Below are 25,986 nucleotides of genomic sequence, written 5' to 3'. Positions count from 1 at the left end.
GCGAGGTGGAACGCACCGATTGGCCAGGGCCAGGTCATGTGACCATAGTCCCCAGGAAACTCAAATATTACCAAGATTCCCTAACAAACCAATGAACAAAATTATCCAGTAAAGGCAAACCGTACTTTTTAATGAGGCCACTGTCACAGAAAAAAAAAAAATCCTTCACAATGAACTGCTCAAGGAAGCTACTAAATAAGCTGTCAGAAAAGTTAAGACGTTTTTTTTTTTTTTAATAGGGTGACGGAGAGCTATACCTTTCCCATCTATGTGAATTTAGGTTTAAACTAGATTTCCCTCGGCTATTATATAAGACAAAAAACCCCACATCACCCCCTTTCACTCCCCCCACCCCCAAAAAGTGTTTTAGTCTATTGAATTTTTGTGTCCTCAGTTGTGTCTGATTCACGGCAACTCACGAACTCTACACAGCCAGGCTCTTCCGTCCATGGAATTCAGGGCAATTTTTTTCTGTCACAGCAAATGCCCACCCTGGGTGATCCAAAGGCAAGGGCTCAGAGGCTCCTGAGAGACTAACTCCTTTCAGCTGAGCACAGAGCTGGCTCCTCACTGGGATGCCTGTGGCCTGGGGCTCCCAGAGGGGAGAGCAGCACTCGCCCCACCGTGTGGTCACTGCTGGAAGTGCAGGCTGCTCCTCACTCCCCCTTGACAGTGTCCCTGAGGGCAGAACAGTGTGAATCTACTCAAGGTGGAAACGCAAACTCCGATGCAACCAAACTTCCCACAAGGTCTCCAAAACCACTCAGGAACAGGGAATTGGAAACTGCAGGGCATGACATGAATGGAGATGGAGACTTGACACCTTACACCGAGTTCACTTCCAGTTATCCCTAGACAAAGTTTCCATGAAAACTTGTCACAAATCTAGAAGAACAATGAGCAGAAACTGGACACGTGCTTTGAGTCTTCACACACAAAACAAAAAGGCAGCCCAAAAAACAACCCAGAGAATACAGTGGACTTTGCAAAATCAAAGATATCTACTGTGGGAAAGACCTCATTACAAAAGCAAAAGACAGGTCATACATCGCGAGACGAATGAGTGGAAACACAAAGCTTCTCAAGGATGTGTCTCCAAACAGACAAAGAACACCAACACGACAAGCCTGTGAAAACTAGGGAAAGGTCTGAAGGGACAGCAGACTGAGGAAGACACACACAGAGTATCCCGGATGATGTCCAGCACTGAGGGCCTGAAGAAACAACAGTCTAGTTGCACTCCCTCAGGCCTGTGTGACCCTGGATGAGGCCTCTGTTTCCCGGTGGCTCTGAGAGATGGACAGGGAGGAAGGGGAAGAGAAATCACTTGCATTTCTAATACTCACAGCAAAGTCTTCCAATGAGAAGGGAATTATCACCCCCACTGACAATGCCATTCACTGAAGTGATACCCACGAGTCCATCTAACCCAGAAGGGAAGGAAGGACCTGTTCTCACAAAACGGCGAGAGATGGAAGAAGGAAGATCAAGCCCACACCAACCACTGGAAAGAGAAGCTGTGCTCAGGGCTTGAAAGAATTCCTATTGGGAAAATGATGTCACAGCCCCACAAGGCAATCCACAGCTTCGATGCTATTCCTCCCAAAATGCCAATGCATTTTCGCACCGAACAAAGAATTGCAAAAGGGGTACGGAAACAGAAAAGAGCCTAAATTGTCAATACAATCCGACGAAAAAGCCCCGATACGGACATCCAAGGTTGTGTGAAAGGAAATTAGACGACCAAACTAGGATCCTCAGGAGAGTATCGGAGAAGGCGATGGCGACCCACTCCAGTACTCTTGCCTGGAAAACGCCCTGGACGGAGGAGCCTGGTAGGCTGCAGGCCATGGGGTCGCGCAGAGTCAGACACGACTGAAGTGACTTAGGCGCAGCGGCAGCAGCAGGACAGTATGCTATTGGGAATACAACAACACACACAGATCCAGATCGATGGAATAAAGTTGAGGGTCCAGAAACAAACCCCGGCATCCATGGTCAACTCATCTCTGACACAAAAGGGGAGAATATCCAAATGGGAACAAGAAAGCCTCTTCAATAAATGTCCATGGGAAAACCAGACAGCTACATCTGAAGAACGCTATTGGTTTTGATCTCACACCACCTCAATATCGGGGGAAAACCTCACCCTAAAGACTGATGTCATGAGACAGCTAGAAAGAAGCGTAGGTCAAAGGCTCCTTAACATCAGAGTCTCCTTGCCATTTGCTGGGCGGAGGTAGAAATGGGTCTCTTCAAGTAAGGGAAAGAGGAAAACAAAGTACGCCAATGGGTTTCCATCCAATGGAACCTCTTCACAACAGAGAAGCTAAGCATTCAGAAATGCAAAAGATGGGAAACGGAACATGAGAGACTCCTTGCAAGTGGTGTATCTGAGAATGGGTTCATATGGAAAGAGACGAAGAACGCACAGCACTCAGATTCCAAGAAACACCACCACCACCCTTGACCCTTCCCCCATGACCAACTCCGACCTAAAGCCTTTCTCTCCCTCTAACCTATCCCTAAAACATAACCCTCATCTAATCATATACATGTGCATTCCTAGCATCCATCCATCCACACACGAGAGAGAAAGAGGAAGACACAGACTGAATCGAGAAGGGAAAAGAGAGGGACACAGCCAGAGAGAGACACGGAACCAAAGAGAGGAAAGAAGTCGATGGTCCAGACTTTTCATCAATCTGTCTCGAAGGTAGAAGCAATGACAGCGCCCATCCACCCCAGAAGGGGGAAAAGGACGGAAGGTTTGGAGAGGAAAAGACAAGAACGCAGGGAGCCATTAGAAGCTCAGCCACCCGCAGAAGCCGAGCTGGGACACTTGAACAGAATCTCAATGGAAACAGAGGACCAGAAAGTTGGCTACTCTTTTCTATAAGAGAGGGAGACCTTCGAGTCTTCCTTTCGGTCCTCCAACTTGGATGCGGGGTCTCAAAACACTCAGGAGGGGGAGTGCCTTTTCCTGGGTACCACGGCGCATCCAGGCCTCGTTCTGCCCCATTCTGTGCTGTGTCAGCCCTGGATGGAGTCTTTCTTTCTGAAGTCTCAGCGCACAAGCTCCATGTGATATCGGCCCCAGGTGGAAAGGCATGGAGCTGCTCGTAGGCCGACAGACCTAGGAAGCAGATGGGAGAATGACCCCCACTCTGCAGATGGAGAGACTGGGGAAACCCTGAGGGGCATATGCTTGTCCAGGGCCACACCACTTATGAGAAGAAGGAGCCTGGTCTGAGAGCAGCGGGGTCCTCGGAGCTCAGGCCCTGGCTGCACCCAGGCCTCCCCAGGGCTGTGGGCTGGGCTGTGTGGCTGTCACTGTGCCTGCACATGGCCTAAGGGGGGTGGTCGAGCAGTCAGAAACCCAGAGATTCCCTTGGGAAGTTTTGGGGAAGGGACCTCAGCACGAACCCCAGGAAATGATGTCACCTGCCGGCAACAGAACCCAACAGAACCCGCAACCCGGGTATCCAGGCCTCCAGAGCGGAGAGGAGCCCCCAGCCAGATCACTTGCTGCCAGGATGTTCTGCTGTTTGCCCCTGCCCAGAGGCCGGGGCCTCAGGAGAGCTCACAGGCAGTGTGCGTGGGCACCCTGTCGACGTTGGCTCAGGGCACCCCCGAGAGGCCTCTGGCCCTTTGCCCGGAGAAACAGAAAGGTAACACGGGGAGCCCCAGGCCGGGCCAGCCCACCTCTCCCATGCCACCCGGAAACACCGGGTCCTTTGCCTGTGTGTGTGGATGCGGGTTTCTCGGGGTGTGTCTCCCTCAAGGAAGCCCAGGCTGATGTGGGGTCAGAAGCCTGCGGGCAAGTTGTGTCCACACCCCAGGGGAGAGCAGGCTGGCTGGGATGGGGAGAGTGCGGGCAGCGCCGGCCGCCCAGGCTGGCCTCACACCCTCAGGTGGGTCTCTTTCGTCCCGGGTGGGGATCTGAGCAGACCCACGTCTCTGACCCTTCTGGGAAGAGAAGTTCGAGCAGGCAGAAGCAGCGGCTCCACTGGCCAGGCCCAGCTCGGAAAAGTCCCAGCATGGCTGGCTGACGGTCACTGTCGTTGCAGAGCTTCCCACGTGATGAGGCCGAGGACGGGGACACCCCGTCCACCTCCCGGAGGGAGGGGTCGGAGCACCACCCCCCCGCCCCTGAGGCCCAGTGCAGGCTCCAGGTGAGCGTGCCCACGGAGGCATCAGCCCCACCGGGGGCGAAGCGGAGGCGGGGAAGGCCTGCTGCCGAGACACCACACAGGATACACCCGGCGGCCCAGTCTGAGGCTGCCACGGAGCTCAGCACACCCGGCTCCGACCCAGAGTCCCGAGAACCCCAGCCTCTGAGGCAGCAGGAGGACCTGGAGCCCAGCACGCCAGAGCACAGAGGTGAGGACGCTGGGGCTGGTGCACGGGAGTGTGTGGGGAGGGGGTGCTGAGCTACACAGGGACGAGTCCCCGAAAGATGCTGCTGGGCCTGCAGCAAGCGCTGGCCTCACACCCCCACCCCCATCTTGCACACTTCTGTCCCAAAAGACATCCGACCCTGGGTATTCTTTGGGAATCTCTTGGAAGCTTTCTGTCCCGGGATACGCACATGCCAAGGCTGGCCTCTGGGCAAACTTTGCTTCTCCCCCAGCTCTAGCACTGGCCTCCAACTGGAACCAGGCTCCACTTCCCAGACCTGTCCCTACAGAGGTGGTGGCTCCAGGTGCAGGACCCAGGGATCCACCGAGGGCAGATGGAGAACCGAGACTTGCCCTCGCAGAGACACCAGGCCAGCTGGGTTCTGGCCAGCACACCGGGCAGATCGGATCTCCGTGCCTGCAGGACCCCCAGCCCCAGGCACTGACGTCCCACCCCCTCAGCCAGAACCTCCACCTCCACGTGCACTTGTACCTGCTCGGGCTTTGGCAGGAGAACCCGAGGCAGAGGAGGAGTCACCGCCTCGGCAGGGAGAGCCTGCCCTGGCTCCCGCGCAACACCCAGACGCCGACGATGACTCACCCACCCCTGCAGGAAGAACGAGCCCCCGCTCTGGACAGAGACCCAGAGCCCTTGCCGGAAACACCACGTCCAGGGGAGCGGTCGGCTCTGCCGCCTCCATCCCTGTCGGCTCACCGTGGACGCTGTCAACTCGGTCTGCCCCCAGGGGACATGGAGTTCCTTTCCCCTGAACTGCTTTGCATTTGGTTTGTTTCCACCTTTCTGGTGATGTTTTATTTTTTGTATGGTTTCATGTATTTTTGTTGGTTAAGTTGGGAACTTGTTGGTTAAGTTAGTAAACTTTTTCATCATTGTTGCAATTTGGGAACACTGTTGTGTAACTCTGGTGATACTGTGTTACCATCACCACTTTGTGGTTTCAGACCCGTTTGATCTTTATGCCCCACCCCCCAACAAAGCCTGGATTCAAGGCAAGCACGCCCTGTTCATCCCTCCCCCCGATCCTGAACACAATTTCATCTTTTCTTTCTGCATTCCTTCCTATATTCTTGGTGTCCCCAATCAATGACTCTCAGTGAAATGACTGAAGGAGTTTCTTTCGGACTCTCCACCTACTGTAAGACTCCATTGGAGAGTTCTCATTTTTATGTCATTTGAACTAGCCTTTGATAGCTGACAGGACGGTGTACGTCCTTTCAAGATATCATGTGCCAAACGAAGCCCTTTTGGCAAATGCCATCATTATCTCCAGGCAGGCATTGCTGTTTGAAGGGTGACATCTCAGCCAGAAGGCAGAGGCTGAGCTCCTCTTGTTGCACCAGCTCCCAAAAGAAGCCAAGAAAGGGAGCTGGAACAACAAACCACCCCAACGCCCAGGAAAGCGTTCTTCACGACAGAAGGCTAGAAAATGACCCAACAACCTTGTGGCCCAGAACCCCTCTAGAAAAATCACTGTTCCATAAAAAAGAGAAACACGTGGGAAGTTCCAAGGAGAGGCAATGCCCATGGCCAGTGTACTTTAGAGACGGCCTGACCGCTCCGGGGAAGACACGCACCGACGGAACCCCTTGGGAAACAGCAGTGAGAGTCCTCACCGTCGTAAGGGTTTCCTCTGGGGACAACCTGCCCTGGGCACCACATGAGGGAGCAGACCGGCTTCTCTTCCTCTGCCCCCACAGCATTCACTCATGAAGGCACCTCAGGTGTTCTCATGCCCTGCCTGCCTGCCTGCCTGCCTGGCTCATCCGTGAGCTGTGACCACCTCCAGGGCAGGACTCCACCTTCTCCTCTCTGTGTACCGTGAATCTGCACACAGTGGGCTTTCAGAACCTTAGGAGACTTGAGCCATTCCCACTCGAGCCAGAACCCTCCCCAGGAAGGAAAACGGCTGTGGAGTCATTTTGGCCCCAGCACTGGTTCCGAAAGCCTGGCGGCTCCTACAGCCTCTACGGTGTGAAGAGGGAGGTCCCTTTTGACAGAGCTTTCCGGCTGTCAGATCTAAGCTGTTGTTTCACTGTCAGCTGTGTCTCTTCCGTTGCAGCCAGGTGGGCCACGCTGCTCCAAAGGGGCTCACAAGCTGAGTGGCAAGGGAGGTATTGAGAGGACAGGGATGGCTACAACGTGCTGCAAACTGAGTGAGGGTCCCCACAATCCTCAGCAAAGGTCTGTGGTGTGCAAGTGGGGAGTAGAGGGCCCCCAAGTTCCAAAGGAAGGGAGGTACTCGGGAGCTGAAGCCCTTGGCTGCTGTGGTAGCAGCTGCAGATGGCAGCTCGTCCACAGTGCACTTCGAATGAGGTCATATGAGCGGGACTCTGGAAATGGCTCCGAAGTCAAGAGAAAGGGGTCAGGGTATGTGGGAATCCGGCGGGGGTGGGGGGTGGATGAAGGAAGGTGTCCTTCCTCTCTCCAGTGCAATTTGGTTTGGTGAGTCTCAAAGCTACCAGATGGCACTTCCCAAGTCAGGCCCCCGCAGGAATCAGGGTGGGCTGCGTGCCTCGGCCCCTGCCACAGGGACAAGCCACACCAGTGGCCTCCCTGAGCTCAAATGGCCGGATCTGGGGGTTCTGTCTGGGTGCACACCTCCTTGCTCTGGCCAAGTTCCCCCCTTCTCTGAGCACCAGCTTCATCCTCTCGAATGAGGACATCGATTGCTACCTTGGCACGTTACTCTCTTCATCCTGTGAAGACTCATTAGGCTTATCCTACAATTACTAGCTGGCCCGAAGAGATATCTCCTGAATCCAGATTAAGCTGGAGTCTCCCAGGCTCATCTGGCATGTCTTCCCTGAAGTCTGCCAAAACCCACACCCTTGCATTTCCAGGGACTCCCCTTAGCCAGCTGGGCAGAAAACCCAGCATGGTTCAAACAAGCTGACAGACAAGCGGGAGAGGACTCACGGGCAGACGGCCTCCCTCAGGTCTCGGGTGGAGCTCTGGGACCACAGCAGCAGCGGGCCATCCCAGCCCCTGGGCTCAGCAGCGCCCTCATTCTCAGGCCGGCGGCTCTGCCCTGAGGGGAGCAGGAAGGTCACCAACTGCCGCAGGCGGACCTCAAGCCCCTCCCACTGCTGGAGCCTGACCTCCCCTGGCCCCACCCCTTCCCCTACCCCAGCAGGACGAGAGCTCGTCTTCCCCTGGCTTCCAACGTGAGGCCCGGCCCCGGGCCCCGATTGGGCACTGCCTCAGTCCGGAGCCAATCACAGTGGCCAGGGAGGTGGAACACACCGATTGGCCAGGGCCAGGTCATGTGACCATACTCCCCAGGAAACTCAAATATTACCAAGATTCCCTAACAAACCAAATGAACAAAATTATCCAGTAAAGGCAAACCGTACTTTTTAATGAGGCCAATGTCACAGAAAAAAAAAAAATCCTTCACAATGAACTGCTCAAGGAAGCTACTAAATAAGCTTTCAGAAAAGTTAAGACGTTTTTTTTTTTTTTTAATAGGGTGACGGAGAGCTATACCTTTCCCATCTATGTGAATTTAGGTTTAAACTAGATTTCCCTCGGCTATTATATAAGACAAAAAACCCCACATCACCCCCTTTCACTCCCCCCACCCCCAAAAAGTGTTTTAGTCTATTGAATTTTTGTGTCCTCAGTTGTGTCTGATTCACGGCAACTCACGAACTCTACACAGCCAGGCTCTTCCGTCCATGGAATTCAGGGCAATTTTTTTCTGTCACAGCAAATGCCCACCCTGGGTGATCCAAAGGCAAGGGCTCAGAGGCTCCTGAGAGACTAACTCCTTTCAGCTGAGCACAGAGCTGGCTCCTCACTGGGATGCCTGTGGCCTGGGGCTCCCAGAGGGGAGAGCAGCACTCGCCCCACCGTGTGGTCACTGCTGGAAGTGCAGGCTGCTCCTCACTCCCCCTTGACAGTGTCCCTGGGGGCAGAACAGTGTGAATCTACTCAAGGTGGAAACGCAAACTCCGATGCAACCAAACTTCCCACAAGGTCTCCAAAACCACTCAGGAACAGGGAATTGGAAACTGCAGGGCATGACATGAATGGAGATGGAGACTTGACACCTTACACCGAGTTCACTTCCAGTTATCCCTAGACAAAGTTTCCATGAAAACTTGTCACAAATCTAGAAGAACAATGAGCAGAAACCGGACACGTGCTTTGAGTCTTCACACACAAAACAAAAAGGCAGCCCACAAAACAACCCAGAGAATACAGTGGACTTTGCAAAATCAAAGATATCTACTGTGGGAAAGACCTCATTACAAAAGCAAAAGACAGGTCATACATCGCGAGACGAATGAGTGGAAACACAAAGCTTCTCAAGGATGTGTCTCCAAACAGACAAAGAACACCAACACGACAAGCCTGTGAAAACTAGGGAAAGGTCTGAAGGGACAGCAGACTGAGGAAGACACACACAGAGTATCCCGGATGATGTCCAGCACTGAGGGCCTGAAGAAACAACAGTCTAGTTGCACTCCCTCAGGCCTGTGTGACCCTGGATGAGGCCTCTGTTTCCCGGTGGCTCTGAGAGATGGACAGGGAGGAAGGGGAAGAGAAATCACTTGCATTTCTAATACTCACAGCAAAGTCTTCCAATGAGAAGGGAATTATCACCCCCACTGACAATGCCATTCACTGAAGTGATACCCACGAGTCCATCTAACCCAGAAGGGAAGGAAGGACCTGTTCTCACAAAACGGCGAGAGATGGAAGAAGGAAGATCAAGCCCACACCAACCACTGGAAAGAGAAGCTGTGCTCAGGGCTTGAAAGAATTCCTATTGGGAAAATGATGTCACAGCCCCACAAGGCAATCCACAGCTTCGATGCTATTCCTCCCAAAATGCCAATGCATTTTCGCACCGAACAAAGAATTGCAAAAGGGGTACGGAAACAGAAAAGAGCCTAAATTGTCAATACAATCCGACAAATTGTCATTACAAGCCCCGATACGGACATCCAAGGTTGTGTGAAAGGAAATTAGACGACCAAACTAGGATCCTCAGGAGAGTATCGGAGAAGGCGATGGCGACCCACTCCAGTACTCTTGCCTGGAAAACGCCCTGGACGGAGGAGCCTGGTAGGCTGCAGGCCATGGGGTCGCGCAGAGTCAGACACGACTGAAGTGACTTAGGCGCAGCGGCAGCAGCAGGACAGTATGCTATTGGGAATACAACAACACACACAGATCCAGATCGATGGAATAAAGTTGAGGGTCCAGAAACAAACCCCGGCATCCATGGTCAACTCATCTCTGACACAAAAGGGGAGAATATCCAAATGGGAACAAGAAAGCCTCTTCAATAAATGTCCATGGGAAAACCAGACAGCTACATCTGAAGAACGCTATTGGTTTTGATCTCACACCACCTCAATATCGGGGAAAAACCTCACCCTAAAGACTGATGTCATGAGACAGCTAGAAAGAAGCGTAGGTCAAAGGCTCCTTAACATCAGAGTCTCCTTGCCATTTGCTGGGCGGAGGTAGAAATGGGTCTCTTCAAGTAAGGGAAAGAGGAAAACGAAGTACGCCAATGGGTTTCCATCCAATGGAACCTCTTCACAACAGAGAAGCTAAGCATTCAGAAATGCAAAAGATAGGAAACGGAACATGAGAGACTCCTTGCAAGTGGTGTATCTGAGAAGGGGTTCATATGGAAAGAGACGAAGAATGCACAGCACTCAGATTCCAAGAAACACCACCACCACCCTTGACCCTTCCCCCATGACCAACTCCGACCTAAAGCCTTTCTCTCCCTCTAACCTATCCCTAAAACATAACCCTCATCTAATCATATACATGTGCATTCCTAGCATCCATCCATCCACACACGAGAGAGGAAGAGGAAGACACAGACTGAATCGAGAAGGGAAAAGAGAGGGACACAGACAGAGAGAGACACGGAACCAAAGAGAGGAAAGGAGTCGACGGTCCAGACTTTTCATCAATCTGTCTCGAAGGTAGAAGCAATGACAGCGCCCATCCACCCCAGAAGGGGGAAAAGGACGGAAGGTTTGGAGAGGAAAAGACAAGAACGCAGGGAGCCATTAGAAGCTCAGCCACCCGCAGAAGCCGAGCTGGGACACTTGAACAGAATCTCAATGGAAACAGAGGACCAGAAAGTTGGCTACTCTTTTCTATAAGAGAGGGAGACCTTCGAGTCTTCCTTTCGGTCCTCCAACTTGGATGCGGGGTCTCAAAACACTCAGGAGGGGGAGTGCCTTTTCCTGGGTACCACGGCGCATCCAGGCCTCGTTCTGCCCCATTCTGTGCTGTGTCAGCCCTGGATGGAGTCTTTCTTTCTGAAGTCTCAGCGCACAAGCTCCACGTGATATCGGCCCCAGGTGGAAAGGCATGGAGCTGCTCGTAGGCCGACAGACCTAGGAAGCAGATGGGAGAATGACCCCCACTCTGCAGATGGAGAGACTGGGGAAACCCTGAGGGGCATACGCTTGTCCAGGGCCACACCACTTATGAGAAGAAGGAGCCTGGTCTGAGAGCAGCGGGGTCCTCGGAGCTCAGGCCCTGGCTGCACCCAGGCCTCCCCAGGGCTGTGGGCTGGGCTGTGTGGCTGTCACTGTGCCTGCACATGGCCTAAGGGGGGTGGTCGAGCAGTCAGAAACCCAGAGATTCCCTCGGGAAGTTTTGGGGAAGGGACTTCAGCACGAACCCCAGGAAATGATGTCACCTGCCGGCAACAGAACCCAACAGAACCCGCAACCCGGGTATCCAGGCCTCCAGAGCGGAGAGGAGCCCCCAGCCAGATCACTTGCTGCCAGGATGTTCTGCTGTTTGCCCCTGCCCAGAGGCCGGGGCCTCAGGAGAGCTCACAGGCAGTGTGCGTGGGCACCCTGTCAACGTTGGCTCAGGGCACCCCCGAGAGGCCTCTGGCCCTTTGCCCGGAGAAACAGAAAGGTAACACGGGGAGCCCCAGGCCGGGCCAGCCCACCTCTCCCATGCCACCCGGAAACACCGGGTCCTTTGCCTGTGTGTGTGGATGCGGGTTTCTCGGGGTGTGTCTCCCTCAAGGAAGCCCAGGCGGATGTGGGGTCAGAAGCCTGCGGGCAAGTTGTGTCCACACCCCAGGGGAGAGCAGGCTGGCTGGGATGGGGAGAGTGCGGGCAGCGCCGGCCGCCCAGGCTGGCCTCACACCCTCAGGTGGGTCTCTTTTGTCCCGGGTGAGGATCTGAGCAGACACACGTCTCTGACCCTTCTGGGAAGAGAAGTTCGAGCAGGCAGAAGCAGCGGCTCCACTGGCCAGGCCCAGCTCGGAAAAGTCCCAGCATGGCTGGCTGACGGTCACTGTCGTTGCAGAGCTTCCCACGTGATGAGGCCGAGGACGGGGACACCCCGTCCACCTCCCGGAGGGAGGGGTCGGAGCACCACCCCCCCGCCCCTGAGGCCCAGTGCAGGCTCCAGGTGAGCGTGCCCACGGAGGCATCAGCCCCACCGGGGGCGAAGCGGAGGCGGGGAAGGCCTGCTGCCGAGACACCACACAGGATACACCCGGCGGCCCAGTCTGAGGCTGCCACGGAGCTCAGCACACCCGGCTCCGACCCAGAGTCCCGAGAACCCCAGCCTCTGAGGCAGCAGGAGGACCTGGAGCCCAGCACGCCAGAGCACAGAGGTGAGGACGCTGGGGCTGGTGCACGGGAGTGTGTGGGGAGGGGGTGCTGAGCTACACAGGGACGAGTCCCCGAAAGATGCTGCTGGGCCTGCAGCAAGCGCTGGCCTCACACCCCCACCCCCATCTTGCACACTTCAGTCCCAAAAGACATCCGACCCTGGGTATTCTTTGGGAATCTCTTGGAAGCTTTCTGTCCCGGGATACGCACATGCCAAGGCTGGCCTGTGGGCAAACATTGCTTCTCCCCCAGCTCTAGCACTGGCCTCCAACTGGAACCAGGCTCCACTTCCCAGACCTGTCCCTACAGAGGTGGTGGCTCCAGGTGCAGGACCCAGGGATCCACCGAGGGCAGATGGAGAACCGAGACTTGCCCTCGCAGAGACACCAGGCCAGCTGGGTTCTGGCCAGCACACCGGGCAGATCGGATCTCCGTGCCTGCAGGACCCCCAGCCCCAGGCACTGACGTCCCACCCCCTCAGCCAGAACCTCCACCTCCACGTGCACCTGTACCTGCTCGGGCTTTGGCAGGAGAACCCGAGGCAGAGGAGGAGTCACCGCCTCGGCAGGGAGAGCCTGCCCTGGCTCCCGCGCAACACCCAGACGCCGACGATGACTCACCCACCCCTGCAGGAAGAACGAGCCCCCGCTCTGGACAGAGACCCAGAGCCCTTGCCGGAAACACCACGTCCAGGGGAGCGGTCGGCTCTGCCGCCTCCATCCCTGTCGGCTCACCGTGGACGCTGTCAACTCGGTCTGCCCCCAGGGGACATGGAGTTCCTTTCCCCTGAACTGCTTTGCATTTGGTTTGTTTCCACCTTTCTGGTGATGTTTTATTTTTTGTATGGTTTCCTGTATTTTTGTTGGTTAAGTTGGGAACTTGTTGGTTAAGTTAGTAAACTTTTTCATCATTGTTGCAATTTGGGAACACTGTTGTGTAACTCTGGTGATACTGTGTTACCATCACCACTTTGTGGTTTCAGACCCGTTTGATCTTTATGCCCCACCCCCCAACAAAGCCTGGATTCAAGGCAAGCACGCCCTGTTCATCCCTCCCCCCGATCCTGAACACAATTTCATCTTTTCTTTCTGCATTCCTTCCTATATTCTTGGTGTCCCCAATCAATGACTCTCAGTGAAATGACTGAAGGAGTTTCTTTCGGACTCTCCACCTACTGTAAGACTCCATTGGAGAGTTCTCATTTTTATGTCATTTGAACTAGCCTTTGATAGCTGACAGGACGGTGTACGTCCTTTCAAGATATCATGTGCCAAACGAAGCCCTTTTGGCAAATGCCAACATTATCTCCAGGCAGGCATTGCTGTTTGAAGGGTGACATCTCAGCCAGAAGGCAGAGGCTGAGCTCCTCTTGTTGCACCAGCTCCCAAAAGAAGCCAAGAAAGGGAGCTGGAACAACAAACCACCCCAACGCCCAGGAAAGCGTTCTTCACGACAGAAGGCTAGAAAATGACCCAACAACCTTGTGGCCCAGAACCCCTCTAGAAAAATCACTGTTCCATAAAAAAGAGAAACACGTGGGAAGTTCCAAGGAGAGGCAATGCCCATGGCCAGTGTACTTTAGAGACGGCCTGACCGCTCCGGGGAAGACACGCACCGACGGAACCCCTTGGGAAACAGCAGTGAGAGTCCTCACCGTCGTAAGGGTTTCCTCTGGGGACAACCTGCCCTGGGCACCACATGAGGGAGCAGACCGGCTTCTCTTCCTCTGCCCCCACACCATTCACTCATGAAGGCAGCTCAGGTGTTCTCATGCCCTGCCTGCCTGCCTGCCTGCCTGCCTGGCTCATCCGTGAGCTGTGACCACCTCCAGGGCAGGACTCCACCTTCTCCTCTCTGTGTACCGTGAATCTGCACACAGTGGGCTTTCAGAACCTTAGGAGACTTGAGCCATTCCCACTCGAGCCAGAACCCTCCCCAGGAAGGAAAACGGCTGTGGAGTCATTTTGGCCCCAGCACTGGTTCCGAAAGCCTGGCGGCTCCTACAGCCTCTACGGTGTGAAGAGGGAGGTCCCTTTTGACAGAGCTTTCTGGCTGTCAGATCTAAGCTGTTGTTTCACTGTCAGCTGTGTCTCTTCCGTTGCAGCCAGGTGGGCCACGCTGCTCCAAAGGGGCTCACAAGCTGAGTGGCAAGGGAGGTATTGAGAGGACAGGGATGGCTACAACGTGCTGCAAACTGAGTGAGGGTCCCCACAATCCTCAGCAAAGGTCTATGGTGTGCAAGTGGGGAGTAGAGGGCCCCCAAGTTCCAAAGGAAGGGAGGTACTCGGGAGCTAAAGCCCTTGGCTGCTGTGGTAGCAGCTGCAGATGGCAGCTCGTCCACAGTGCACTTCGAATGAGGTCATATGAGCGGGACTCTGGAAATGGCTCCGAAATCAAGAGAAAGGGGTCAGGGTATGTGGGAATCCGGCGGGGGTGGGGGGTGGATGAAGGAAGGTGTCCTTCCTCTCTCCAGTGCAATTTGGTTTGGTGAGTCTCAAAGCTACAAGATGGCACTTCCCAAGTCAGGCCCCCGCAGGAATCAGGGTGGGCTGCGTGCCTCGGCCCCTGCCACAGGGACAAGCCACACCAGTGGCCTCCCTGAGCTCAAATGGCCGGATCTGGGGGTTCTGTCTGGGTGCACACCTCCTTGCTCTGGCCAAGTTCCCCCCTTCTCTGAGCACCAGCTTCATCCTCTCGAATGAGGACATCGATTGCTACCTTGGCACGTTACTCTCTTCATCCTGTGAAGACTCATTAGGCTTATCCTACAATTACTAGCTGGCCCGAAGAGATATCTCCTGAATCCAGATTAAGCTGGAGTCTCCCAGGCTCATCTGGCATGTCTTCCCTGAAGTCTGCCAAAACCCACACCCTTGCATTTCCAGGGACTCCCCTTAGCCAGCTGGGCAGAAAACCCAGCATGGTTCAAACAAGCTGACAGACAAGCGGGAGAGGACTCACGGGCAGACGGCCTCCCTCAGGTCTCGGGTGGAGCTCTGGGACCACAGCAGCAGCGGGCCATCTCAGCCCCTGGGCTCAGCAGCGCCCTCATTCTCAGGCCGGCGGCTCTGCCCTGAGGGGAGCAGGAAGGTCACCAACTGCCGCAGGCGGACCTCAAGCCCCTCCCACTGCTGGAGCCTGACCTCCCCCGGCCCCACCCCTTCCCCTACCCCAGCAGGACGAGAGCTCGTCTTCCCCTGGCTTCCAACGTGAGGCCCGGCCCTGGGCCCCGATTGGGCACTGCCCCAGTCCGGAGCCAATCACAGTGGCCAGGGAGGTGGAACGCACCGATTGGCCAGGGCCAGGTCATGTGACCATACTCCCCAGGAAACTCAAATATTACCAAGATTCCCTAACAAACCAATGAACAAAATTATCCAGTAAAGGCAAACCGTACTTTTTAATGAGGCCAATGTCAAAGAAAAAAAAAAAATCCTTCACAATGAACTGCTCAAGGAAGCTACTAAATAAGCTTTCAGAAAAGTTAAGACTTTTTTTTTTTTTTTTTTAATAGGGTGACGGAGAGCTATACCTTTCCCATCTATGTGAATTTAGGTTTAAACTAGATTTCCCTCGGCTATTATATAAGACAAAAAACCCCACATCACCCCCTTTCACTCCCCCCACCCCCAAAAAGTGTTTTAGTCTATTGAATTTTTGTGTCCTCAGTTGTGTCTGATTCACGGCAACTCACGAACTCTACACAGCCAGGCTCTTCCGTCCATGGAATTCAGGGCAATTTTTTCTGTCACAGCAAATGCCCACCCTGGGTGATCCAAAGGCAAGGGCTCAGAGGCTCCTGAGAGACTAACTCCTTTCAGCTGAGCACAGAGCTGGCTCCTCACTGGGATGCCTGTGGCCTGGGGCTCCCAGAGGGGAGAGCAGCACTCGCCCCACCGTGTGGTCACTGCTGGAAGTGCAGGCTGCTCCTCACTCCCCCTTGACAGTGTCCCTGAGGGCAGAACAGTGTGAATCTACTCAAGGTGGAAACGCAAACTCCGATGCAACCAAACTTCCCACAAGGTCTCCAAAACCACTCAGGAACAGGGAATTGGAAACTGCAGGGCATGACATGAATGGAGATGGAGACTTGACACCTTACACCGAGTTCACTTCCAGTTATGCCTAGACAAAGTTTCCATGAAAACTTGTCACAAATCTAGAAGAACAATGAGCAGAAACCGGACATGTGCTTTGAGTCTTCACACACAAAACAAAAAGGCAGCCCACAAAACAACCCAGAGAATACAGTGGACTTTGCAAAATCAAAGATATCTACTGTGGGAAAGACCTCATTACAAAAGCAAAAGACAGGTCATACATCGCGAGACGAATGAGTGGAAACACAAAGCTTCTCAAGGATGTGTCTCCAAACAGACAAAGAACACCAACACGACAAGCCTGTGAAAACTAGGGAAAGGTCTGAAGGGACAGCAGACTGAGGAAGACACACACAGAGTATCCCGGATGATGTCCAGCACTGAGGGCCTGAAGAAACAACAGTCTAGTTGCACTCCCTCAGGCCTGTGTGACCCTGGATGAGGCCTCTGTTTCCCGGTGGCTCTGAGAGATGGACAGGGAGGAAGGGGAAGAGAAATCACTTGCATTTCTAATACTCACAGCAAAGTCTTCCAATGAGAAGGGAATTATCACCCCCACTGACAATGCCATTCACTGAAGTGATACCCACGAGTCCATCTAACCCAGAAGGGAAGGAAGGACCTGTTCTCACAAAACGGCGAGAGATGGAAGAAGGAAGATCAAGCCCACACCAACCACTGGAAAGAGAAGCTGTGCTCAGGGCTTGAAAGAATTCCTATTGGGAAAATGATGTCACAGCCCCACAAGGCAATCCACAGCTTCGATGCTATTCCTCCCAAAATGCCAATGCATTTTCGCACCGAACAAAGAATTGCAAAAGGGGTACGGAAACAGAAAAGAGCCTAAATTGTCAATACAATCCGACGAAAAAGCCCCGATACGGACATCCAAGGTTGTGTGAAAGGAAATTAGACGACCAAACTAGGATCCTCAGGAGAGTATCGGAGAAGGCGATGGCGACCCACTCCAGTACTCTTGCCTGGAAAACGCCCTGGACGGAGGAGCCTGGTAGGCTGCAGGCCATGGGGTCGCGCAGAGTCAGACACGACTGAAGTGACTTAGGCGCAGCGGCAGCAGCAGGACAGTATGCTATTGGGAATACAACAACACACACAGATCCAGATCGATGGAATAAAGTTGAGGGTCCAGAAACAAACCCCGGCATCCATGGTCAACTCATCTCTGACACAAAAGGGGAGAATATCCAAATGGGAACAAGAAAGCCTCTTCAATAAATGTCCATGGGAAAACCAGACAGCTACATCTGAAGAACGCTATGGGTTTTGATCTCACACCACCTCAATATCGGGGAAAAACCTCACCCTAAAGACTGATGTCATGAGATAGCTAGAAAGAAGCGTAGGTCAAAGGCTCCTTAACATCAGAGTCTCCTTGCCATTTGCTGGGCCGAGGTAGAAATGGGTCTCTTCAAGTAAGGGAAAGAGGAAAACGAAGTACGCCAATGGGTTTCCATCCAATGGAACCTCTTCACAACAGAGAAGCTAAGCATTCAGAAATGCAAAAGATAGGAAACGGAACATGAGAGACTCCTTGCAAGTGGTGTATCTGAGAAGGGGTTCATATGGAAAGAGACGAAGAACGCACAGCACTCAGATTCCAAGAAACACCACCACCACCCTTGACCCTTCCCCCATGACCAACTCCGACCTAAAGCCTTTCTCTCCCTCTAACCTATCCCTAAAACATAACCCTCATCTAATCATATACATGTGCATTCCTAGCATCCATCCATCCACACACGAGAGAGAAAGAGGAAGACACAGACTGAATCGAGAAGGGAAAAGAGAGGGACACAGCCAGAGAGAGACACGGAACCAAAGAGAGGAAAGGAGTCGATGGTCCAGACGTTTCATCAATCTGTCTCGAAGGTAGAAGCAATGACAGCGCCCCTCCACCCCAGAAGGGGGAAAAGGACAGAAGGTTTGGAGAGGAAAAGACAAGAACGCAGGGAGCCATTAGAAGCTCAGCCACCCGCAGAAGCCGAGCTGGGACACTTGAACAGAATCTCAATGGAAACAGAGGACCAGAAAGTTGGCTACTCTTTTCTATAAGAGAGGGAGACCTTCGAGTCTTCCTTTCGGTCCTCCAACTTGGATGCGGGGTCTCAAAACACTCAGGAGGGGGAGTGCCTTTTCCTGGGTACCACGGCGCATCCAGGCCTCGTTCTGCCCCATTCTGTGCTGTGTCAGCCCTGGATGGAGTCTTTCTTTCTGAAGTCTCAGCGCACAAGCTCCACGTGATATCGGCCCCAGGTGGAAAGGCATGGAGCTGCTCGTAGGCCGACAGACCTAGGAAGCAGATGGGAGAATGACCCCCACTCTGCAGATGGAGAGACTGGGGAAACCCTGAGGGGCATACGCTTGTCCAGGGCCACACCACTTATGAGAAGAAGGAGCCTGGTCTGAGAGCAGCGGGGTCCTCGGAGCTCAGGCCCTGGCTGCACCCAGGCCTCCCCAGGGCTGTGGGCTGGGCTGTGTGGCTGTCACTGTGCCTGCACATGGCCTAAGGGGGGTGGTCGAGCAGTCAGAAACCCAGAGATTCCCTTGGGAAGTTTTGGGGAAGGGACCTCAGCACGAACCCCAGGAAATGATGTCACCTGCCGGCAACAGAACCCAACAGAACCCGCAACCCGGGTATCCAGGCCTCCAGAGCGGAGAGGAGCCCCCAGCCAGATCACTTGCTGCCAGGATGTTCTGCTGTTTGCCCCTGCCCAGAGGCCGGGGCCTGAGGAGAGCTCACAGGCAGTGTGCGTGGGCACCCTGTCGACGTTGGCTCAGGGCACCCCCGAGAGGCCTCTGGCCCTTTGCCCGGAGAAACAGAAAGGTAACACGGGGAGCCCCAGGCCGGGCCAGCCCACCTCTCCCATGCCACCCGGAAACACCGGGTCCTTTGCCTGTGTGTGTGGATGCGGGTTTCTCGGGGTGTGTCTCCCTCAAGGAAGCCCAGGCGGATGTGGGGTCAGAAGCCTGCGGGCAAGTTGTGTCCACACCCCAGGGGAGAGCAGGCTGGCTGGGATGGGGAGAGTGCGGGCAGCGCCGGCCGCCCAGGCTGGCCTCACACCCTCAGGTCGGTCTCTTTCGTCCCGGGTGGGGATCTGAGCAGACACACGTCTCTGACCCTTCTGGGAAGAGAAGTTCGAGCAGGCAGAAGCAGCGGCTCCACTGGCCAGGCCCAGCTCGGAAAAGTCCCAGCATGGCTGGCTGACGGTCACTGTCGTTGCAGAGCTTCCCACGTGATGAGGCCGAGGACGGGGACACCCCGTCCACCTCCCGGAGGGAGGGGTCGGAGCACCACCCCCCCGCCCCTGAGGCCCAGTGCAGGCTCCAGGTGAGCGTGCCCACGGAGGCATCAGCCCCACCGGGGGCGAAGCGGAGGCGGGGAAGGCCTGCTGCCGAGACACCACACAGGATACACCCGGCGGCCCAGTCTGAGGCTGCCACGGAGCTCAGCACACCCGGCTCCGACCCAGAGTCCCGAGAACCCCAGCCTCTGAGGCAGCAGGAGGACCTGGAGCCCAGCACGCCAGAGCACAGAGGTGAGGACGCTGGGGCTGGTGCACGGGAGTGTGTGGGGAGGGGCTGCTGAGCTACACAGGGACGAGTCCCCGAAAGATGCTGCTGGGCCTGCAGCAAGCGCTGGCCTCACACCCCCACCCCCATCTTGCACACTTCAGTCCCAAAAGACATCCGACCCTGGGTATTCTTTGGGAATCTCTTGGAAGCTTTCTGTCCCGGGATACGCACATGCCAAGGCTGGCCTGTGGGCAAACTTTGCTTCTCCCCCAGCTCTAGCACTGGCCTCCAACTGGAACCAGGCTCCACTTCCCAGACCTGTCCCTACAGAGGTGGTGGCTCCAGGTGCAGGACCCAGGGATCCACCGAGGGCAGATGGAGAACCGAGACTTGCCCTCGCAGAGACACCAGGCCAGCTGGGTTCTGGCCAGCACACCGGGCAGATCGGATCTCCGTGCCTGCAGGACCCCCAGCCCCAGGCACTGATGTCCCACCCCCTCAGCCAGAACCTCCACCTCCACGTGCACCTGTACCTGCTCGGGCTTTGGCAGGAGAACCCGAGGCAGAGGAGGAGTCACCGCCTCGGCAGGGAGAGCCTGCCCTGGCTCCCGCGCAACACCCAGACGCCGACGATGACTCACCCACCCCTGCAGGAAGAACGAGCCCCCGCTCTGGACAGAGACCCAGAGCCCTTGCCGGAAACACCACGTCCAGGGGAGCGGTCGGCTCTGCCGCCTCCATCCCTGTCGGCTCACCGTGGACGCTGTCAACTCGGTCTGCCCCCAGGGGACATGGAGTTCCTTTCCCCTGAACTGCTTTGCATTTGGTTTGTTTCCACCTTTCTGGTGATGTTTTAGTTTTTGTATGGTTTCCTGTATTTTTGTTGGTTAAGTTGGGAACTTGTTGGTTAAGTTAGTAAACTTTTTCATCATTGTTGCAATTTGGAAACACTGTTGTGTAACTCTGGTGATACTGTGTTACCATCACCACTTTGTGGTTTCAGACCCGTTTGATCTTTATGCCCCACCCCCCAACAAAGCCTGGATTCAAGGCAAGCACGCCCTGTTCATCCCTCCCCCCGATCCTGAACACAATTTCATCTTTTCTTTCTGCATTCCTTCCTATATTCTTGGTGTCCCCAATCAATGACTCTCAGTGAAATGACTGAAGGAGTTTCTTTCGGACTCTCCACCTACTGTAAGACTCCATTGGAGAGTTCTCATTTTTATGTCATTTGAACTAGCCTTTGATAGCTGACAGGACGGTGTACGTCCTTTCAAGATATCATGTGCCAAACGAAGCCCTTTTGGCAAATGCCATCATTATCTCCAGGCAGGCATTGCTGTTTGAAGGGTGACATCTCAGCCAGAAGGCAGAGGCTGAGCTCCTCTTGTTGCACCAGCTCCCAAAAGAAGCCAAGAAAGGGAGCTGGAACAACAAACCACCCCAACGCCCAGGAAAGCGTTCTTCACGACAGAAGGCTAGAAAATGACCCAACAACCTTGTGGCCCAGAACCCCTCTAGAAAAATCACTGTTCCATAAAAAAGAGAAACACGTGGGAAGTTCCAAGGAGAGGCAATGCCCATGGCCAGTGTACTTTAGAGACGGCCTGACCGCTCCGGGGAAGACACGCACCGACGGAACCCCTTGGGAAACAGCAGTGAGAGTCCTCACCGTCGTAAGGGTCTCCTCTGGGGACAACCTGCACTGGGCACCACATGGGGGAGCAGACCGGCTTCTCTTCCTCTGCCCCCACACCATTCACTCATGAAGGCAGCTCAGGTGTTCTCATGCCCTGCCTGCCTGCCTGCCTGCCTGGCTCATCCGTGAGCTGTGACCACCTCCAGGGCAGGACTCCACCTTCTCCTCTCTGTGTACCGTGAATCTGCACACAGTGGGCTTTCAGAACCTTAGGAGACTTGAGCCATTCCCACTCGAGCCAGAACCCTCCCCAGGAAGGAAAACGGCTGTGGAGTCATTTTGGCCCCAGCACTGGTTCCGAAAGCCTGGCGGCTCCTACAGCCTCTACGGTGTGAAGAGGGAGGTCTCTTTTGACAGAGCTTTCCGGCTGTCAGATCTAAGCTGTTGTTTCACTGTCAGCTGTGTCTCTTCCGTTGCAGCCAGGTGGGCCACGCTGCTCCAAAGGGGCTCACAAGCTGAGTGGCAAGGGAGGTATTGAGAGGACAGGGATGGCTACAACGTGCTGCAAACTGAGTGAGGGTCCCCACAATCCTCAGCAAAGGTCTGTGGTGTGCAAGTGGGGAGTAGAGGGCCCCCAAGTTCCAAAGGAAGGGAGGTACTCGGGAGCTGAAGCCCTTGGCTGCTGTGGTAGCAGCTGCAGATGGCAGCTCGTCCACAGTGCACTTCGAATGAGGTCATATGAGCGGGACTCTGGAAATGGCTCCGAAGTCAAGAGAAAGGGGTCAGGGTATGTGGGAATCCGGCGGGGGTGGGGGGTGGATGAAGGAAGGTGTCCTTCCTCTCTCCAGTGCAATTTGGTTTGCTGAGTCTCAAAGCTACCAGATGGCACTTCCCAAGTCAGGCCCCCGCAGGAATCAGGGTGGGCTGCGTGCCTCGGCGCCTGCTACAGGGACAAGCCACACCAGTGGCCTCCCTGAGCTCAAATGGCCGGATCTGGGGGTTCTGTCTGGGTGCACACCTCCTTGCTCTGGCCAGGTTCCCCCCTTCTCTGAGCACCAGCTTCATCCTCTCGAATGAGGACATCGATTGCTACCTTGGCACGTTACTCTCTTCATCCTGTGAAGACTCATTAGGCTTATCCTACAATTACTAGCTGGCCCGAAGAGATATCTCCTGAATCCAGATTAAGCTGGAGTCTCCCAGGCTCATCTGGCATGTCTTCCCTGAAGTCTGCCAAAACCCACACCCTTGCATTTCCAGGGACTCCCCTTAGCCAGCTGGGCAGAAAACCCAGCATGGTTCAAACAAGCTGACAGACAAGCGGGAGAGGACTCACGGGCAGACGGCCTCCCTCAGGTCTCGGGTGGAGCTCTGGGACCACAGCAGCAGCGGGCCATCCCAGCCCCTGGGCTCAGCAGCGCCCTCATTCTCAGGCCGGCGGCTCTGCCCTGAGGGGAGCAGGAAGGTCACCAACTGCCGCAGGCGGACCTCAAGCCCCTCCCACTGCTGGAGCCTGACCTCCCCCGGCCCCACCCCTTCCCCTACCCCAGCAGGACGAGAGCTCGTCTTCCCCTGGCTTCCAACGTGAGGCCCGGCCCCGGGCCCCGATTGGGCACTGCCCCAGTCCGGAGCCAATCACAGTGGCCAGGGAGGTTGAACGCACCGATTGGCCAGGGCCAGGTCATGTGACCATACTCCCCAGGAAACTCAAATATTACCAAGATTCCCTAACAAACCAATGAACAAAATTATCCAGTAAAGGCAAACCGTACTTTTTAATGAGGCCAATGTCACAGAAAAAAAAAAAAATCCTTCACAATGAACTGCTCAAGGAAGCTACTAAATAAGCTTTCAGAAAAGTTAAGACGTTTTTTTTTTTTTTTAATAGGGTGACGGAGAGCTATACCTTTCCCATCTATGTGAATTTAGGTTTAAACTAGATTTCCCTCGGCTATTATATAAGACAAAAAACCCCACATCACCCCCTTTCACTCCCCCCACCCCCAAAAAGTGTTTTAGTCTATTGAATTTTTGTGTCCTCAGTTGTGTCTGATTCACGGCAACTCACGAACTCTACACAGCCAGGCTCTTCCGTCCATGGAATTCAGGGCAATTTTTTTCTGTCACAGCAAATGCCCACCCTGGGTGATCCAAAGGCAAGGGCTCAGAGGCTCCTGAGAGACTAACTCCTTTCAGCTGAGCACAGAGCTGGCTCCTCACTGGGATGCCTGTGGCCTGGGGCTCCCAGAGGGGAGAGCAGCACTCGCCCCACCGTGTGGTCACTGCTGGAAGTGCAGGCTGCTCCTCACTCCCCCTTGACAGTGTCCCTGAGGGCAGAACAGTGTGAATCTACTCAAGGTGGAAACGCAAACTCCGATGCAACCAAACTTCCCACAAGGTCTCCAAAACCACTCAGGAACAGGGAATTGGAAACTGCAGGGCATGACATGAATGGAGATGGAGACTTGACACCTTACACCGAGTTCACTTCCAGTTATCCCTAGACAAAGTTTCCATGAAAACTTGTCACAAATCTAGAAGAACAATGAGCAGAAACCGGACACGTGCTTTGAGTCTTCACACACAAAACAAAAAGGCAACCCACAAAACAACCCAGAGAATACAGTGGACTTTGCAAAATCAAAGATATCTACTGTGGGAAAGACCTCATTACAAAAGCAAAAGACAGGTCATACATCGCGAGACGAATGAGTGGAAACACAAAGCTTCTCAAGGATGTGTCTCCAAACAGACAAAGAACACCAACACGACAAGCCTGTGAAAACTAGGGGAAGGTCTGAAGGGACAGCAGACTGAGGAAGACACACACAGAGTATCCCGGATGATGTCCAGCACTGAGGGCCTGAAGAAACAACAGTCTAGTTGCACTCCCTCAGGCCTGTGTGACCCTGGATGAGGCCTCTGTTTCCCGGTGGCTCTGAGAGATGGACAGGGAGGAAGGGGAAGAGAAATCACTTGCATTTCTAATACTCACAGCAAAGTCTTCCAATGAGAAGGGAATTATCACCCCCACTGACAATGCCATTCACTGAAGTGATACCCACGAGTCCATCTAACCCAGAAGGGAAGGAAGGACCTGTTCTCACAAAACGGCGAGAGATGGAAGAAGGAAGATCAAGCCCACACCAACCACTGGAAAGAGAAGCTGTGCTCAGGGCTTGAAAGAATTCCTATTGGGAAAATGATGTCACAGCCCCACAAGGCAATCCACAGCTTCGATGCTATTCCTCCCAAAATGCCAATGCATTTTCGCACCGAACAAAGAATTGCAAAAGGGGTACGGAAACAGAAAAGAGCCTAAATTGTCAATACAATCCGACGAAAAAGCCCCGATACGGACATCCAAGGTTGTGTGAAAGGAAATTAGACGACCAAACTAGGATCCTCAGGAGAGTATCGGAGAAGGCGATGGCGACCCACTCCAGTACTCTTGCCTGGAAAACGCCCTGGACGGAGGAGCCTGGTAGGCTGCAGGCCATGGGGTCGCGCAGAGTCAGACACGACTGAAGTGACTTAGGCGCAGCGGCAGCAGCAGGACAGTATGCTATTGGGAATACAACAACACACACAGATCCAGATCGATGGAATAAAGTTGAGGGTCCAGAAACAAACCCCGGCATCCATGGTCAACTCATCTCTGACACAAAAGGGGAGAATATCCAAATGGGAACAAGAAAGCCTCTTCAATAAATGTCCATGGGAAAACCAGACAGCTACATCTGAAGAACGCTATTGGTTTTGATCTCACACCACCTCAATATCGGGGGAAAACCTCACCCTAAAGACTGATGTCATGAGACAGCTAGAAAGAAGCGTAGGTCAAAGGCGCCTTAACATCAGAGTCTCCTTGCCATTTGCTGGGCGGAGGTAGAAATGGGTCTCTTCAAGTAAGGGAAAGAGGAAAACGAAGTACGCCAATGGGTTTCCATCCAATGGAACCTCTTCACAACAGAGAAGCTAAGCATTCAGAAATGCAAAAGATGGGAAACGGAACATGAGAGACTCCTTGCAAGTGGTGTATCTGAGAAGGGGTTCATATGGAAAGAGACGAAGAATGCACAGCACTCAGATTCCAAGAAACACCACCACCACCCTTGACCCTTCCCCCATGACCAACTCCGACCTAAAGCCTTTCTCTCCCTCTAACCTATCCCTAAAACATAACCCTCATCTAATCATATACATGTGCATTCCTAGCATCCATCCATCCACACACGAGAGAGAAAGAGGAAGACACAGACTGAATCGAGAAGGGAAAATAGAGGGACACAGACAGAGAGAGACACGGAACCAAAGAGAGGAAAGGAATCGACGGTCCAGACTTTTCATCAATCTGTCTCGAAGGTAGAAGCAATGACAGCGCCCATCCACCCCAGAAGGGGGGAAAGGACGGAAGGTTTGGAGAGGAAAAGACAAGAACGCAGGGAGCCATTAGAAGCTCAGCCACCCGCAGAAGCCGAGCTGGGACACTTGAACAGAATCTCAATGGAAACAGAGGACCAGAAAGTTGGCTACTCTTTTCTATAAGAGAGGGAGACCTTCGAGTCTTCCTTTCGGTCCTCCAACTTGGATGCGGGGTCTCAAAACACTCAGGAGGGGGAGTGCCTTTTCCTGGGTACCACGGCGCATCCAGGCCTCGTTCTGCCCC

At 54.2% G+C, this 25,986-nt stretch overlaps 1 protein-coding gene and 1 long non-coding RNA gene across 2 annotated transcripts in view; one reads left to right on the top strand and one right to left on the bottom strand.

The window, feature by feature from the left end:
- LOC145530002 (uncharacterized) overlaps window positions 1-25,986 on the bottom strand; it is a 1,493,464-nt gene that overhangs the window by 568,545 nt on the left and 898,933 nt on the right. The window contains exons 106-108 of the long non-coding RNA XR_014071397.1: window positions 22,654-22,765; window positions 15,003-15,114; window positions 7,339-7,450 (exon numbers count right to left, since the gene is read on the bottom strand). This is a non-coding gene — a long non-coding RNA (uncharacterized LOC145530002). The remainder of the gene's footprint in view (window positions 1-7,338; window positions 7,451-15,002; window positions 15,115-22,653; window positions 22,766-25,986) is intronic.
- On the top strand, window positions 11,162-13,434 carry LOC145529954 (uncharacterized). Its single transcript, XM_081550728.1, has 3 exons — window positions 11,162-11,331; window positions 11,731-12,043; window positions 12,294-13,434. The coding sequence occupies exons 1-3, from the start codon at window positions 11,197-11,199 to the stop codon at window positions 12,929-12,931; spliced, it is 1,086 nt and encodes a 361-aa protein (XP_081406854.1). The 5' UTR covers window positions 11,162-11,196; the 3' UTR covers window positions 12,932-13,434.

Source organism: Giraffa tippelskirchi, chromosome 12 (assembly GCF_054371585.1).
Source record: "Giraffa tippelskirchi isolate mGirTip1 chromosome 12, T2T-mGirTip1v1.2.pri, whole genome shotgun sequence".
Classification (NCBI taxonomy): Eukaryota; Metazoa; Chordata; class Mammalia; order Artiodactyla; family Giraffidae; genus Giraffa; species Giraffa tippelskirchi.
This window is presented reverse-complemented; position numbering and strand designations above follow the sequence as displayed.

Excerpts from the sequence above, each read along its gene's own strand:
- LOC145529954 (XM_081550728.1), top strand. The coding sequence starts at position 11,197 with ATGTTCTGCTGTTTGCCCCTGCCCAGAGGCCGGGGCCTCAGGAGAGCT. Across the intron at positions 11,332-11,730 it reads TTGCCCGGAGAAACAGAAAG|AGCTTCCCACGTGATGAGGC; the intron begins GTAACACGGGGA and ends CTGTCGTTGCAG. Across the intron at positions 12,044-12,293 it reads CAGCACGCCAGAGCACAGAG|CTCTAGCACTGGCCTCCAAC; the intron begins GTGAGGACGCTG and ends CTTCTCCCCCAG.